The following is a 17,407-nucleotide window of genomic DNA, read 5'->3' as shown; positions in this document are numbered from 1 at the left end:
TCGCCAAGCTTATGTTCTGATACCAACTTCTCCCATCCTCTATGAGATGCTCTCTTCTCCTGGCCTCTCTTCTCCTTCTGGTAAGCATCTATTCTATGCTGACATTTGCTTTGCATATTCTGTTGTTTGAACACTCACTGCATTAAAATCCAATTACATGTCTACATGCCTATTTGTCTAACTAGGCTGGGAGCTTCTGGAGGTCAGGAACTACATCTCACTCACTTTTTTGCTTTCCCAACACTTGGTACAAAAGCCAGCATTTATTATTCATTGAATGAAGATGTAGTTGCTAAATAAGAAATAGAATCAATAAGTCACATCTAGACTTAATTCAATTTGCAGTTTCCGTGTGACTCAAAATAATAATATTTAAAGTCAAGGTAATAGTCATCAGGCATTCCTAATTGCTCCTTTCTTGAGTGTATGAGCATTTGTATCTATTTCAATATGCATTCAAATGCTTATTACATTTATTTTATGTACAGACTGTTCATTACAGAAAAACCATCTCAAGTCAACCAATGCGTTTAAGGAAATCACAGTGGAGTAAAAACTCAGCCATTCAAACTCTTCACCAAATACCATACAAGGGTTTCACATATAATACTGCATGTCTGTGATATTAATAAACAGAATTATTACGCCTCCCCCGGAGAAGATTATTCTTTAAATAGCACACAAGAAAAAGTAGTTAGCTGCTCTTCAAACACTTGACTACACTCAAAATGGCAAATACACCGAGGTTCTATGACGCTCACATTTATTTTTTCTATTTCAGTGATAATTATACCCATAAACCCGAGTCAGCACTCATCGCTACTGAATTCATTAATTAAAACAATTTCACTGCTACCACTGGGATTTCTCAAGGATATCAAAACACACTCCGCAATCAAAATCGCATACATCATCGGTTTTCTTATGTGCTTAGCATGCTGCACTTGGATCGTAACTCTGCCACCATAAGAAGATTCTGAGGTTAAAGACAGGGGAGTTAGCTCCTATATGATTTTAACAAAACCGTGTAGAACGTGAGATGAGGTTAATAGAAATGGCAAGATCTATATGAACAGTCATTTTCTGAAAAGTATCTATGGGATGGGAATATATGTCCATACATATATTTAAGTAATAGAAATTATGTCTTTATAATTCCAATGTGTGTGTGTGTGTGTGTGTGTGTGTGTGTGTGTGTGTGTGTGTGTTAGAGATCTGCCTGCCTCTGCCTCCCAAGTACTTGAGATTCAAAATGTGTGCCACCACAGCTGGTGTATTTTTAAACTTTACTTTAACTAATACTCCCGTGTTCATGAGTGACTTGTACCCACCCATAAAGTGAGGCCATTTATCCTGAAATGAAAGTGACAGTTCTCAGTTAAAGCCTGGAACATTGCAGTTGAAATTACAAATGTATCCCCACCCAGGACAAATTCAATTATTTCACGTACTGCACAATGCACGGCTCTATTTGGCAAAGCAGCACCCTAACTCTGAGCTTAATTTAGTGAGCACCCCCCAACATACTTGGGATATACTAGAGCATGGACATACAATCCCAAATAGCATTTGCAATGGTAGAGCATGCCAGACTTGTCCACTGCAGTGCGGAAGAGAGGCCCCTAATGGAATTTGCATTCAAGTTATAACTTCGGATGTGTAACAGAATCTCATACAATTAAAGTAACACTGAAAATAGCATTTGTTTCACACAGCCAGGGAATTCCATCTTAATTCTCACAACCGATTTTCTTTCCACAGGATGCTGGTGGGTAGAGTAGGAGGAATGGAATCAAGTCTCAAGAACAGACCCTGAATGTGCCTTTGAATCACCTTCAGAAAATCCAGAAACCATTCCCCCTTTGCAAAGGGCATCTGTGCCAGTCACAGCAACAGAAGCTGGGGACACCACAGGCCACTAGAGTTTCTTCCAAACTTTTTAAAAATGTATGGTGATGGAATAGCTTAAAGGTCCCTCTATTTCTTTTCTCTGGCCTACGTACAGAAGGGGAGAGAATTTCTCTGCCTATTTGGCCTGAAATGGTATCCTAGAAAACAAGGTAACTCAACTTCTCTACTGAGATCAGAGATAAACAGTGTCATCATGGCTTACCTTATTTAAAGCACATGCCTACTTTTCATCTTAAAGTACAGTAAGTCAACTTTTAGACATTCTCTTCCCAAATGGACAGAGAGTTGACTTTTAAAAAACCCATTTCAAAGATAAGTCAAATCGGTTCCTTGAGTCATATATCCTAGCTGTTCAAAGCAAGGATCTTCTACTTAAAAAAGACCCCGCTTTAATGTTATATACCCTTATTGCGAGTCCAATTAGCCCTTAATACTTCAGTATCACACATTTAGCGTGGCTTTAGTGGGGTCCTGCAACAGGTGCAGTGCTAAGACTCCAGGTGAGAAAAACGGCCTTATGGGAATGATGCATTTTATTGTGTGAACCAATGAACATCCGCTAAACGGGCTTTTAATTGACTGGCTGTCTAAGTAACATGCCTTTGAGGGAAACACCACTTTTGAAATCTCCTTCGGCCAGGAGAAGAAGAAGCAGGCTGAAGCCTTTGAAGTCTATAGCCTTCAGACTAATTATCAGCACAATTCATTGCACATTCATTTAATTACAGTAAATTGAAAAGGATGTGGGGTTTCAAATGAAAATAAGAAAGTCAATAAAGGGTGACAGAAATTACAGACTATGCAGATCATTAGAGGAGGCTGTGTGTCTTCCCTTCCCTCTCCTTACCAGGCCTAGACACACCTGACTACTGTATGCAGAGGCAGAATAAGGGAGAGACGGACTGGAAGTGGGCATGGAGACAGGAGCTCGGCAAGTACTTGATATTACTCATTTCATTTTTTATTCTTATCATCACCCAAAGACATTATTTTCCATCTTTATAAAAGACAAACAAAATGACAACAAAAAACCAGCAAAAACAAAAACAAACAAACAAACAAAAACCCAATCAACCAACCAGACAGAACACACTTACCTAAAGCCAAGTCCTGTCCTGACACAACACACTTTCATTTAAGCCCAACATTGTCTAATCATGAGCTGTGGGCTGCTCGCTGGTACGTGTATTTCACCCAGGTAGACACCATAACACACAAAGGCGAAGTGATGTGCCCCAGGTCCCAGAAGTCAAATAACAAATCTTCCAAGAAGATTCTCTAAGCCCTGAATCATGGCGAAAGAGAAAGCAGGCCTAGCTCCCCCTGGGTTGCCTGGCACTGAAGATCGTCCATCCTTAGATCAAAGAACAGACTCCCCCCCCCCCCCCCCGAGAACATAAAAAAAATAGACAGGACAAGAAAAAATGAGATTAGAGACCTTTTAACAAATCACTGGCAGTTTAGTTGGCCAGATAGCAGGCAGGACAGAAAGGCTGGGACACAGGTAACAATGGTCAGGAGTTAGGTCCAGGTGCTTTTCAGCCACACATCAGAGAAAGGAAAGAAGCCTAAAATGAACCAAAAACCTAAAATGATTAAAAAACGATGGGTACTCTTAGTTTTGATCAGGGGGCCTATCACATTCATTTGGTAACCTTCCAAGGGTTTACTTGCTGGTGTGGCTGTTGATAGGGAATCAGTGTCTGTCACTTTGCAAGGAGCTGACATAGAACAAGGATTACCACCGCAGAGACCAGGCATGTCAAGAAAGGACCTCACTCATATCCCAAATTTGAAATCCCAAATGAGGCACAATATACTGATTTTTCTCACCCCTCTAAACTCTGGAACTGCCAATTCCACTTGTTTTGATTCTCTGCTGTCTTCCAACAGTGATGTGTGTGGGGTGGCCTCAGTGGTGTCTTACTCCTGTAGGATGCTCCAGCCATCAAGATCACATGAACACCACCGTGGGGTTTAGCACCTCCTACTGTGACCTGTTGAACTCTTGGCCAACACATGAATGAAATCTGCTCCCCTTAGTAACTAAACTTTTCTTTAAAGTTATACTAGAACCGTGGGCATTTAGCTTGCATAGTTGTATAAACATTGAATAGAATCTTTTCCTGGGAAGACGACCTCATTCATTATATGTCCAGTGATGTAAACAGACAGTGCAAAATCCCATGTGAAACTCAGTGAAAATACAGCAATGTCTGGGTCCTTAGTTGGTGCCATTCTGCCTATTTACTTAGCTCTTCCTTTTTTACACACACACACACACACACTTATGACTTTGTCTGACATCTCAGTCCAGTATAAAAATGAATAGAATTAGATAATGAATAACTCACAAATCAATGGAAGGTAACTGGAAAATCAATATTCTGTCAAAGAGTAAATTAAATAACCCGAGGAGAGCAGAACTGAGTTGTTTTTGAAATTTTACGTTAGAAATATTTGACTAAAGTCAATGAACTGAAAATAAAAAAAAATAAAGTTTTGAGAATATTACTTTAAAAGGTATTAAGATGATCTGTCCAGGGCTGGAGAGACAGCTCCACGGTTAAAACTCTGGCTGCTGTTCCAGAGGGACCAGGTTTGATTCCCAACACCACAGGGTGCCTCACAACCTCCTGCAACTCCACTGCCAGGGAATCCATTGCCCTCTTCTGTCCTCTACAGGTACCAGGTACACACATGCTTCACGGGCACACATACATGCAAAATAGCCATACATGTGAAAATAATTATTAAAAAATTTAAAGAACCTGTATATAATTGCAAATTTAATTCTTACCTTGAAGTAGACACAGAGGGGAAAACATAGTTGCTTTTTTAATATAATAAATATAATATATATGTATACGAATACATGTATCAGGACAAACAAAATCTGTATCACCCTTGTTTAAAGTCACAACCACAATTTCAAGGTCTACTACATAACTCAGAAACCTGTGCTTTCCAGAGGGAAATGTAATTAATTAATGTCTTTCTTGCTCCTTCTGAGTAAACGGTGAACTATCAGAATAAATAAATGGATTTGAAATACTCGTATGATACACACATATAACACACAACACGGCCCATGAAATACTCGTATGATACACACATATAACACACAACACGGCCCATGTTCAGATCAATAACAGCAACTCATTTCCTCTTCTTTCCTTCCTCCAGGGACCTCACTGAGGATTCTCAGACTCTCACAATGTTGCTTAAAAAATAACCCCAACCAAGTCGTGGGGAAATAACATAGCCAAATTGAAGTCATCACTGCCTAACTTAAAAAAAAAAGAAATCTCCCCTTTGATGTTTTCTTCTCTGCCCTGAGTGGAGCTGTTCACTCTCACCAAATGCTGTGTAAACATCAAGAACTTTATGGCAAAGCTATGGCTGTTGTTCCTGAACTGCATCGGGGGAATGAAGGCACAACTTTCCTTTCTTCCTAGGTACAGTCTGTGAGCCTGCCAGGGAAGCCCGTCTCCTCTAGGTAATAATACCAAGGCAAAGGCAGATGGACTGTGTGTGAGAGACCATATGGGTGTGAGACTGTCTTCACAGCCACTTGGAAATTGTAAGCTGAGAACTAAAGTTTACAAAGTTTACCCTCATGTTTTCTGGGGGGGTGGGGTGGGGAGGGCAATAGCCAATGCTTGAAAAATTGTCATGATACATAATTGAGAATAATAAAATCAATTCCTAATTTGCTAATATAATATTAAAAGGTTACGTTACAAAGATTGGGCGCCAAAAAGATAAGTTGGATCAATGCAAGACATCAATAGAGATATAGAGGGTCTATGGGGTGCAGATTACAGGAACCCAATGTGTTATCTACATATACACTCTGCTCTTTTATTTTATGTAATACTTTGTTGTGTAGTTATGAAAGCAAGCGTATCTGAGCATATATCTGTAGTTGCTCAAGGAATATAAATGAAGCTCGGCTGTAAGGATGACTTCTAAATTCACTACAAAAACCGATGGATACAGAAGGTACTGAGGCGGATGGGCTGAGGGAGACATTAGCAGTATGATTGCAAGGCTGGTTTTGTGAAAAAGAACTGTCCTTGTTTCCTACTGGGGTGTTGGAATAAAGCCAGACCCTATAGAGTGCTCATACTTCTAACATGAAGATACTAGGTCACTGTTGGTAGTTTATATTGACTTTGGTTTAATGCATTAGAATATTCTACACAGAAGAAATGGTTTACAGTGATTTAAATGAAACTTTCCCACCCCATGAGTAGGAAGGAAGTGCTCAGGGAGCACTACTGCAAGTCACACTCTGTCTTATCTGAAACTGAAAACTAGCCACAGATCTGCTACAAAACAAAGCGGACAACATTGCTCAATAAATAATAAAGGTGAAATGCCAGTCATAAACAATCATCTTTCTCTTCCGAGATCATGCAGCTCTTCTGTTTTCCTTTACTCTTCGCTCTTTGATTCACTGCATAGTTTTCCTTAAAAACTAAGGAAAAGATTTCTCTTTACTGTCCGCATGTTAGTGCGGGTGTTCCAATTCTTCTAAGAAGCAGCGCTGACTAAAAAAGTACACTTGCTTTTCAATTTCTTATTGCATGTAAGTTATTTTCTTATATTATTACCCCACACTGGCAGCAGGACAAAAGTACCAGCAGTTTGTAATGACATTCTTTTTCAACCATGCAAAGCTGCTGTTTAGACATCTTTAAATTTAATTTTTTGTCTGTGGATTTAAATGCACAGTAACCCAGGCCCCAAGGACATCAAAGGCCACGCTCACTCCTTACCAAGGTTTCAATTGCCCTCATCTGCTAGTAAGTTAAGGCACGATCAAATTTGTTCTTCAATCACTTGAGCCCTGTTAATAAACTATTCTCTGTGCTCATTCACCCATTCGAAGATTCTGCAACCTCTTTGAGTTATCTTCAATAGGAATCTACAAAGGCATCTTTGATTGCAACCTGGCTCCAGGGAACACTTTATCAACACTGTTTTCCTATTCTGCAGAAGGTAACAGGTGACTTGATCCGATATAAGTCAGACTTAATCTTTTTCTGCGCCCCCCCACTACCCATACACAAACTGTGTTTCAAAACTGTATCTAACACACCAAACACTGTTTGCCGAATTTAATAATCTGACATCAAATATTGATCCACCTCTCCCGCCCCACCTCACCCCCAGCGGAAGAATTCCCCGTGCTAGTCACGAGGATTTCCTTGGGCTCTACTACATTAACGCAAAAAAGGAGAGAGAGAGAGAGAGAGAGAGAGAGAAAGCATGGAAGGAAAACAGGAATCACAGTCAACCGGAACCCGGAAGCGCTAAACGGAAACAGGAAACAGTGCGACTTACCGCTCTCACTGTCCGACCGGTTCTCGTGCTCCGTGTCTGTCAGGGTGAGGGCTGAGTTGGACCGGCTTGACAGGCAGGAACTGCGGCCCGATTTGACCCCCCTGCCCCAAAGTCTCATGGCATGCTCAGGGGACATCACTGCTTCGTTTTCCGTATCAGCATCTGACCCTGCACTGATGGAGTAACCTCTGTGAGGGAGCCCCATTTCCGCACAGAATGCCGCTCCTCTTCGAGTTGCGGATTCACACACTCCTAACTGCCTTAGGGTAAAATTCTGTCCTAATTAGGGGGAAAGAGAGACAACAACTAGTGAGTATATGGTTCCTGTGGTTTGGTTTCTTTTTTTTCTTTTTTTTTTCTTTCAAAAAGTAAAACCTCCCTGAAACAGTCATTCGGTCACCACCTTTGCATGGCATATGGTCACGTGGGTGCAGTTACCGGAAGAGAGGCCCAGTGGGCTGCTTGCAGGCTTCTGTTCAGACCCCCTTTGTCAACTTAAACCCATAAGCACCTTCAGAGACGGATTCATGTCTCCACCATGAACTCCCAACACAGAGGGAAGAAATGGTTTCTGGTGGCAGAATTTGGCTTAGCAGATGGTGAAGCAACAAAAATGGCCTTCAGTCCTGCTTTTGGTCCTAAACAATAGTATTTTTTCCCCATGTACATTCCATTTCTTTTGGTAGAAAATAAAAAATTTACCTCACAAGGAAGTACTGCCCAAGTAGAAGCAGGAGTTTGGCCGTTTTACTTGTATCTTCCCACCTTAACTCAGAAAGCAACATGTGTGCGTATACATGTGCATGTACGTGTGGCTTTGCATGTGTGTATATATGTGTGTAGTGTGTGCATGTTGGTGTATATGTGCATGTGTACATCTTTATGTGTGTGCATGTGTGCATGAATGCATATAATGGATGTATATGTGTGAGTGCAAATGTATGTGTATATGCATGTGTATATCATCATGTATGACTATGCATGGGACCAGGTATGTATGTATGTATGTGTGTATGTATGTGTGACTCAACACTCAGTAGACTAAAACATCGAAAATTAGCATCCTATTTGCCTATCGGTGAGTTAAGAAACACCTCGAAAGATCTGTATTGACCAAAGCAAGCCAAGTTTTTCAAGTACAGTGCACTCTCAAATGAAAATGGGAGGGGATATGTTTTTAAAAATTAATGATACAATCAGGTTCCCTAAAAATAAATGGCTGTGAACTCGGCAAGCCTTTACTAATAAATTGAGCATAATAAAACTCACGACATTGCAATCACTTAGAGCACACGTGTTTAAATTAGGTGGCTCTTCAGAAAGACCAGTAACATTAATGATACTCCCCACCTTGGATCTGCTTTGGAAACTTTGTGTTTTATGACACTATGGATGAGAAGAACATGGAAATGTTTCATTGCAGAGTACCTGCAAAAGGCTCTTTCATTTCTATGTCCCACACCCAAGCACCTCTAGATTCAAATATATATACAGAGGGGTAGAAGGCAAGGGCTGATTCAAACACAACTTCTTTAACAAATCTTTTATGAATATTAAGTATTTATATGACACATGGTCTTAATTTTTCCACTTCTGTCTTATGGATATCCATGAATATTTTAAAGTTAATTTGCTGTTATGAGAAACCTACATTGTATTTTTTAAGGAGAGGGTACTATAAATTATTTGTGGTAAAATGGCATGCTGAATCTTCTACAAAATAAATCAAACATAAGACCCAATACAGCAAATATTTGGTTGTAAAGATATTAGCCCCCTCCAGGCACAGCACATTTAAACTAGTGTGGTTAATTGTTTGATTGCTGTGGTCATATCAGAAGTTGGGATCAGCTTTATCTCAGTCAAACTTCTAAATGGATTCTGACAATGACACTCATAATCATGAAAATCGGTTGCTACAATTAGCTAGAAATCAAACTGTGCTTATCAGAGAGACGTGAATACGCGTTGGAATAAAATCAGCATGTAAGGGGGGAAAAGAAAAGAAAAAGAGGAGGAAAAAGAAGGCAACCTGCCTGCCTCTGTAGATTGGGAGAAGGTAGGGAAGCTCATGGGGTAATGTGGTATCATCTGTATTTGTAAACAGTTCATGTGCACGTTACTATGAAAGTCAGTAAAAGCGAGATTGGTACCATGTAGAAAGGAAAGAGATGTGCTGTGGAAGAATTCCTTTACTCTTATTTACTGGTCACTTTTAAATCGGGAGAATATCATTAAAGCACTTACTTATCGCCACTCAACATACAGATCTTGGAAATTAGCAGACAAAATAATTTTCAGAGTAGGGAAAATATATGAATGTATTCTCTGATTCTCTTTCCTAGCCTGGGAGATGTCTATAATTCCAGAACAAAAATCCAGAGTTCTCTACTTCCAGAACCATAAAACTTGAAACATTTCCCAAGTTAATGACTTTTTACTTTACTGCTGTCTTGATATAAAATCTATATGGAGAGAAAGTAGAAAGCTAGGGCCCTTGATTCCTCTCTAGGTAGGCACACATAGCTCTCTCCACAGCTACATAGCCCACACACTGTCCTCATGGAAATACGTACAACCCAAACCCCAGAACTATCTGACCCTCTGCTGTCAGTGACTCTCAACAACTCAAATCTCTTCAGGGCTAGTCCTAAAATGTAAACTATAAAGCAAACACAACAGCAGAAACCACTGCTGGATTTCTTCCACTGAACTACACGGTTTATTTTTGTTTCCAGAAGGACACCGAGCTTGACTTCAGATGCATTTACGTTAACGCCACCCACGAGTTCTGCTGGAATCTCTTTCCTACCATTTTTTAATTATGTCTGCCAGTATGTTCAAGAAGTGACCTGAGTGGTGGTTTCTGGACCCGAGACACACTCAGTGTTGTGATACACGCCTAGCACAGGTAAGGTGCAAGATAGGTGACTGGTGTTAAAAGGGGGGAGATCAATGGTTTATGCTATTGTGAGAGAGCCCTGAAAATATCCTGGCAAACATAACAATTGTAGAGGAACATAGAATTTCGGTATTCATTTTTAGATCATTTGCAAAGCCGAGTCACCAGCAGAGCTGGTGTTTACTGGTGCAGACTGTTGTCACTGCAGAATGCTTCACCCAGCCCTGCTCCGACTCTCCTGCTGCTGAGTCCTCTTTGGGGTTAGGTATTCCTGAGTTTGAGGACCCTCTCCTTGAATGCTATTACCCTTGGGAAGGACTAATCATTAGGCTAGAGTAATTACTCTATCAAATAATTTCAGGCCATCCTTACTTAATAAGAAGCACATACATGCAGTCTTGGCAAATATCGAGGAGACAGAAGAAGAAAGGTTCCTGGTGGAGAGAAGAGGCTGCTGGTAGGGATGCAATAGCTGGGAAGGTTGTGTTGAGCTGGCCCTGGCTTAGAGGAGGACTGGAGGTGACAGAGAGGAGGAGAAACAGAAGAAGCCACTTAAGAGAATTCCACGAAGGATAAAGCACTCGTGAATCACGAGGAGCATCAGCTTCAGCTTCAGGTGATGAAGAAGGCTCATTGGCTTTATATTCTTTGCCATAGTTCTAATGCCATGAATGTAACATCCCATTTTGCCTGTTACACTCTACTTTTATTCATTTAATTGGCAAGCAAGTATTTAGTTTTATCCCCTGCACTTTGAATTTTGGTAACCTTGATCAGCAGGGCCAACAGCAGACCTACCCATTACAATTTGAAACAGGACCAAAACGATAAATTGTAGCAAGAACCGAGTATACCTGAGGGCAGAATGCGCTGTGATTAAAATTCGGCATTAGCATGGATTAGATTAGCCAATTCTGTTTTATGACAGTCATAAACTGAAAAATCTATACAGGAAAAATTGAATAAATAAACCAAGGCAGGCTGTATCACTTTAAAATAAATTTATACTTAAAAAAATTGGTAAACATGACAAAGAAGACAGGATGGTATAAAAACAAATACTTCAAAGAGCAGCATGGCACTTACGCCTTAAATAAATGGGGAAATCAGGAAAATGGGCTAGCTATAAAGCCTGTCTCTGTGTCCCTTGAAGCACATAGAGCCTATTCAGATTTGGGAGGACTTTCCTAAGAATGATGTTTGAAAGTACTGTGTAAGAGAACAGGTGGTACAGAGTAATGTTTATTCTGTCTGTCTGTCTGTCTGTCTGATTGTCTGTCTGTCTCTCTCTCTCTCTCTCTCTCTCTCTCTCTCTCTCTCTCTCTCTCTCTCTCTCAGACTTGTCTGTTTGCATTGTGTTTTCAAACAGGGCATCATGTAGCTAGGTTAGCCTAAAACTGACCACAGTTCAATCCTGAGCATGACTTTGAACACTGACCCTCCTGACCCCAGTCTTTCCAAACGCTGGTGAGCGATCACAGCTCTGTGGTGAGTGACTTCTGTGGTGATGGGGATTGAACTCAGGGCTTAATGCCTGCTAGATAAGCAGTCAGCCGACTGAGCTACTTGTAGGAAGCAGGTCTGGGGAGATCTAATTCCCAGCCAGTACAACACACACATTTAAAGTGCACAGTTTAATGCACTTTTAGGAGACTCACTGACTTCTGCAAAGATGGCCATAATCAAATTTTGAATACAAGGTCCCATAATTATCAGCTCTCTTCCATTTTCTGCTAACCCTCTCCCTCTGCTACCTCTCACAACCACCAATGAGCTTTGTGTGTACATATGCCGACTTGAGACATTTCAGGGCTGATCCTATAGTGTGTGCTCTTCTGTGATTGCCTTGTTTCACTGAGCACCATACATTTCAAGTTCAAACGTGGGCTTGTGAGATGAAATAAAGGGACTCACCCCAAACTTGACCTGAGTTCCATCAGTGCACCCCAAGTAGTAGAGGAGAGAAGTAACCCCCACAAATTGTTTTCTGACCTCCACATTTACACCTTAGCACATGTGTGCCCATGCAAACATGAACATACACACACACACACACACATACACACAAGCATGTACAAGTAAATAAATGCAAATTTTGAAAAATTTAAAAGCAAAGACAAAAACCATGTTAGTCTTTGTCAGCAATTTATTTCTTCTTATCTGTGAATTTTACCATATATGGATGCCATCTTTCACATATCCATTCATTAGTCAGTGGCTATTTCTGTTGTTCCCATCTGGGGGGACTATGGAGATGACACTAGGAATATTTGTGCACGAGCTTTCAGGTACGAGTGTCTTCATCTTTCCTGGTTTACAACTGGGAAGGAGCTGCGGAGCCACAATATGGTTTTAGATGCTTGACCTTCCGAAGGCCTGCCAGGTGCTCTCTACAGAGGACACACTGCTACACTCCTGTCATTGGAGTATAAGGGTCCCAAGTTCACTTCCCAGCACCACTCAGCACCATCAGCTCCTTCTTATGGGACAGCACGCTCGAAGCAGGCTCTTAAGTTTGCCGTGAATCTTTGGAATACAGGTCATTGGCATTGACTTTAAGGAGAAATTCAGACTCACAGTTCTTTGTTGAAATCTGTTCGCTCCTTGGGCGTGCAATGAGACTTCAGGCACACTTCATTCCGTACCCCTTTTTCTTCTAATATGCCACTTTTATTCCTAGAAAATGCCTTCCCAGTGAAATTACAGACCCTCTTCAGCCAGATAATTTATCTTACTACCTATGAGCTATACTTTATCCTAAATGTACATAAGAAGAAGCATCCGTTATACCATCCGTGCAAACATTTAAAAACCCACACAAATGTTTACCAGACAATGACTGCCTGGGTGAGCTGTATGTACTGGCTATGAAACATTGCATGGTTAACTTAAAGCAGAAATTTGGACTTATATCTTCAGATCTGGAGGGAAGCCATGCATATACTTTTTTAAATTTGGAAGTGTCACTTGCTCAATAACTTGTGTGGTATGATCATCCTTTTAGAAACCCAGGAAGAGAGACCAACCGAGAGATATCATTGTGCTTGTACCTCAAGCATGGATAACGAGAAGGAAATGTAAATAACTATGGTGGTCCATTTAGAAGAAATCGCACACAAAGGAAACAACGAAAGAGAAGAGGTTTGAAGGATATTTTTTGTTCATGATTACGATCTCCATAACGGGAAAGCAAAATTCAAAACATTTTCAAAACTAATTCTGTTTGTTTGCTTCCTAATCATTCTGATTCAAAAGCACCTACTCTAGAAAAAGGCTGTGTTTCAAGACTTTTTCCTTCTTTAAGGAAATGCGGTTGGGTACTCTTCTTCTTCACACGTGGATCATCTCAAAAGATAATCCAAATCCATTTTCCCGAAGAAGCAACCACGAGTCACGTATGAAAACATGGTCAGATCGATCAGTCTGACACGGGAATGGAATGATCCGCCATCACCATGTATTATTTCTCTGGGTCGTTGTGTTGAATGACATCATTTGTTCTCAGGCATAGGATTACATTCTCTCAGTGTTCCAAAACTACAATTTTTCTAGTAAGTATTAGTAGAATCCACATGTGTATCCACTAACTAGGGCTCCATTTTGGGGTGTGTTCCCAAAATGTAAGATGATATCACGGCAGTAGAAACATGCACACACGTATATAATTCTTTCTACTTTCTACTTTAACTTTCTTATGTCACCTTTGCCACTTGCTGAGCAGAATGCTTAGCCTCAAATAATCAATGGAATTTTATTTTACTCTGGTGCTGGGATTTGAACCCTTGGAATTCAAGCATGTTTACTCAGTGCTCTATGATTGAGCTATAGCCCTAGTGTTTCAAACTTTTCTTTCTTTCTTTAAGATTTTATTTTTATTCTCAATGTGTGTGCGAGTGCGCGTGCACGCAAGTGAGCATAGTGTTCACAGAGGCTAGAAAGAGGTGTTGGATCCCTAGGAGCGGAAATTAGAGGTAGTTGTGAGCCCACCCAATAAGGAACGACACATGCTCTTAATCACTAAGCCATATCTCCAGCCCTTATTCTTCAATATTTTATTATCACAATGACCAAGAACCTGACAAAAACAACATAAAGAAGGACGTTTTATTTATTTATTTATTTCACCTCCTTGTTTCAGAGCAACCAATCTCCTGTGGGGGAAGAGAACTGCTTATGTCAGGTGGGGCCAGGAAGCAGACAGTGGTGATACCAATAGTCAACTAGTTCTCCTCTTTTTCTACCCTTATTCCACTGGGGAATCAGCTTAGGGGATGGTGTTGCCCGTGGAGGGCATGTGTGCCTCTCTTAGTTAATCTTCTCTGGAAATGCCCTCAAGATATGTTATAATTGGACTTCTACAAGTAGTGCAGGCAAGTTGGCACTGAACATTAACTCTCCATCTCTGCCATATTGATGAAGGAGCATTCTATATGCCACTATGGAGAGATGAAAAAAAAAAAAAAAAAAAAAAACAGTGTATCTTTCTCTTCCACACCACTAACCTTGAGTTTCCAGAGAACACTGACAATGACCCCTGAGCTCCACATGTATTACTCCCATCACATCTAGTGGAAGCCTCGGTAGCAGTGTTTCTCAACCTTTGGGTCACAGTGCCTTTGGGGATCAAATAACCTTTGCAAAGTGGTGGTATGTCAGATATCCTGCATATCAGATATTTACATTGTGATCTGTAACTGGAACAAACTTATGGTTATGAATTAGCAATAAAATCATTTTATGGTTGGGGGTCACCACAGCATGAGGAGCTGTATTAAAGGGTCACAGAATTAGGAAGGTTGGGAACCACCACATAGAAAGTTCTCTCCAAAATCATCTTGAATTCAGCTATGAAGGGTCCCTCTGTCCACGAAAATTCAGGGCTCACCAAGGTGCATTTAGTGAGTCAGGTGATAATGGAAAACACCCCAAGTAGTTCTTCAAGAAGAAAAAGCAGGGCCAGAGTGAATGTGTAGGATAGCACATATGTGTTTTCAAAATTAGATTTGTGAGCATCCGGGGGAAATATGCACACTGACTGGTAGGTTCAGTAGAGCAAATGAGAAAAGCTAGATGGTGAATCCACGGACTTTAAAGAAGGAACCACTCTTAATCCTCACGAAGGATTTATACACTCTCGACCCTGAAAACAGGACTTTAGCAGCTGTCTGCAATTATAGCAATGCTAAACTATTTCTTTCATCAAAAAGTATTCTGAAAATGAGTTTGCTTTTTTTAAAAACTTATTAATAATGTCAGAACAACCTGAGACCCTGAGATGATAACAGAACGGGTCCACTGGGATCTGATAGGTGGACTGTGGGAGGTGCTAGTCTCAAGATGCCTATGGTTTGGCACAAGCAGCAGGTGTTTAATAATTGGGACTGAATTGGGCCCCACAGTGCTTTACAATGTGTATCCAAAATTGGCAACATAGCAAGGAACCGGATACAAGTTTAGCAGTAAGCTGTGGGCTCGAGACATCAGACCCATAAAGGCCAAGGCAGGAGGAAGGATTACTCCCACTGTGTCCTGAGGAGGGCTGTAAGCTACTTCTATCTACTCGCACCTTCTGGTAGGTAATCTACAAAGCGGCTTGACCGGCAAGCCTGAAAGAAGAGCTTGCCTACTTAGCCAAAAAACAGTTAAACATCAGTTAGGTAGGGGAGCTAAAGGAAGCAGCTGAGAAGGAAACACTAACAAGAAATAGTGATAAACCAGGGCTACTTAACTCCTGTCTTTAGTAGAGAAATTTAAGGTTGAGTAAACATGACCATCTAAATCCTTTAATCCCTCCACTGACATTTACAGCAACAGAGAGGGATTAATCATTTGATCTCCAAATGAATCATTTCAAGCAGTTAATATTTAAAAGTAATAAACTTTGGAGTTGCAGTAATTAGCCCAGTGGATCTGATGAACGCCTCAGGTTTTTTTTTTTTTTTTTTTTTTTTTTTTTTTTTTAATTTGGGTTTCTTTTTATAAAACCCAATTTTTGAGATATACGTACACACAAAAGCAAAGTTTCTTCAGCCCTGGTATAACAGAAACCAGGAGACAGGGCCTGGAATTCCTTTCATTTTTTCAGGATGACAGAGGTGAGGGAGAGCACTTGGAAAATGAAAAGTTTGGAGTCTAACTGGAAATTCCTAGAGGCATTAAGTGCTAAATGGTAAGACTATATGCTCATATTTCTTTTGAAGTCTACAATCTGTTCCCATTATTCATTATAATGGCATCCAAGACTAAACCAAATTTCAGTCTTTAAAATTAAAAGCATTTTCCTCTTGGCTCTTGAATCTTTCTCTGACAATTGGCAACATGTCTGAAGGCTTACTATATTTTCATACTCTAAAATTATACAAATAAATAAAATATAAGTAAGAAGAACAAGAGAAACATTTAGTTCCATTTCATCCCCAAAGCCAGAGTAAAAACAATGCAGAGTCACGCAGGTGTTATGACTAACTTACTTATTGGTCTGTGTAACTTCGCACTCGAGTGTACACGAAAGTGCATGCACATCACAGCGTGAGAACAGAGCGTGCATGTGGAGGTCCAAAGACAGTTTACAAATGTCAGCTCTCTCTCTCCACCATGATCAAACTTACATATTCAGACTTGGCAGCAAGTGCCTTTAACCCACTGAGCCATCTTGGCAGCCCCACATAATTAGTATTTTAACCAAAGGAGATGTTAATACTATTTTTATATCTGCACAATGCTATTTGTGATATTCTAAAATTATATGTATAACCTTCCTGTCCTACATTTTAAGAAATATGAATGCAATTCTTTTCATCTATCTGGTTCATACACCATACAGAAGCACTTCAACATTATTTATTATTCTGGTAATATTGTAATGGTCAGCTAAGAATTTCTAAGTTCTTAAAAGATTTTTTTATTTGGAAACTGAAGGAATATTTGAAAGGCAAGTTCCCATTGATGTACCATCTCTTAATTCTCGAAGCCTAATTGGGGATGTGTGATGTGTTCTATTATTGTAATGTGCATATTGTAATGATTTTACACAACAGGGTGTTACAGGGCAACAGTATCTGAGGTCCTATTTTAGAGACGATCGTTGTTATAGCTCAGTGGAGACCGTGTGACTTCATGTGGGACCAAATGGCACCTCACCCCACCCGACCCTGGATGAGAGGAAAACCCCCAATGTGCCACATCCAATTACTCATGTTTGGCCATGTCTATTTTGGTTTTGAGATTACTGTTTAAGAAACT

The 17,407-nt window shown here is 40.3% G+C and overlaps 1 protein-coding gene across 8 annotated transcripts in view; it reads right to left on the bottom strand.

The window, feature by feature from the left end:
* The window catches only part of TENM3 (teneurin transmembrane protein 3), a gene marked incomplete at its 5' end in the record, with an annotated part of 418,659 nt that overhangs the window by 385,101 nt on the left and 16,151 nt on the right, over positions 1-17,407 (bottom strand). For 5 of the 8 annotated variants that reach the window (XM_080928307.1, XM_080928306.1, XM_080928309.1 and 2 more), the window contains one exon: positions 7,264-7,542. The exons of the other annotated variants lie outside the window; for them this stretch is intronic. In XM_080928307.1, coding sequence (XP_080784433.1) covers positions 7,264-7,542 — 279 coding nt within the window. The remainder of the gene's footprint in view (positions 1-7,263; positions 7,543-17,407) is intronic. 8 annotated transcript variants of the gene reach the window in all.

This window comes from Micromys minutus (assembly GCF_963924665.1).
Source record: "Micromys minutus genome assembly, chromosome: 14".
NCBI lineage: Eukaryota > Metazoa > Chordata > Mammalia > Rodentia > Muridae > Micromys > Micromys minutus.
Note: the sequence above shows the minus strand (reverse complement) of the source record. Positions and strands in the feature narration are given on the sequence as shown.